This window comes from Bison bison, unplaced genomic scaffold, assembly GCF_000754665.1.
Source record: "Bison bison bison isolate TAMUID 2011002044 unplaced genomic scaffold, Bison_UMD1.0 scf7180017849837, whole genome shotgun sequence".
Lineage (NCBI taxonomy): Eukaryota > Metazoa > Chordata > Mammalia > Artiodactyla > Bovidae > Bison > Bison bison.
Genome location: NW_011480410.1, coordinates 22,162 through 22,712, shown reverse-complemented (window position 1 = coordinate 22,712; position 551 = coordinate 22,162). Strand labels below are relative to the sequence as shown.

Sequence of the window (551 nt, the reverse complement as noted above, 5' to 3'; positions counted from 1 at the left end):
TACACGCAGATGAAGATAATGTAAAGTGCATAGCGTGATGCCTAATACTTGCAATTGTGCTGTAAGTAGTTCATATTAACAGTAGTTCATATTAAGCACTAAACAAAATTTGGAAAAAACTTTAAACAATTGTTCTGTAATACAGTCTTGTTTCTCAGATCATCTAAGAATTATTATATGATTAAAACAACCAAGTTATTTAAGATGAAATGAGAAAGAAAAAATACCCTAAATCTTGAGTGCTTTAATTGCTATAAAGTATATCAGTGTTTCTTAAATGAGCTATATACAAGCTATATATAGCATTACATACCTGATTTTACAACTTGTGTGACTTCCTTTCCAGATATATGAGCCATGTGTCCCAATATAGAAAAAATAGCAAATCCAGCGAACACACTAGTAAGGCAATTTGTCACACAAACTACAATGGCATCTGAGTAGCAGTTGTTATTGAACTTATTGTAAGATGATAAGGCAACCAGACCACCCCAGGCAACTGACAGAGAATAAAATATCTGTGTGGCAGCATCTTTCCAAACCTATAAAAG

At 32.7% G+C, this 551-nt stretch overlaps 1 protein-coding gene across 1 annotated transcript in view; it reads right to left on the bottom strand.

Annotated features, from left to right (window-relative positions):
• Positions 1-313: 313 nt before the first annotated feature.
• Positions 314-551, bottom strand: part of LOC104994362 (sodium- and chloride-dependent neutral and basic amino acid transporter B(0+)) — a gene marked incomplete at its 3' end in the record, with an annotated part of 17,402 nt that continues 17,164 nt past the window's right edge. Inside the window, exon 8 of the mRNA XM_010847897.1 lies at positions 314-542. Coding sequence (XP_010846199.1) covers positions 314-542 — 229 coding nt within the window. The remainder of the gene's footprint in view (positions 543-551) is intronic.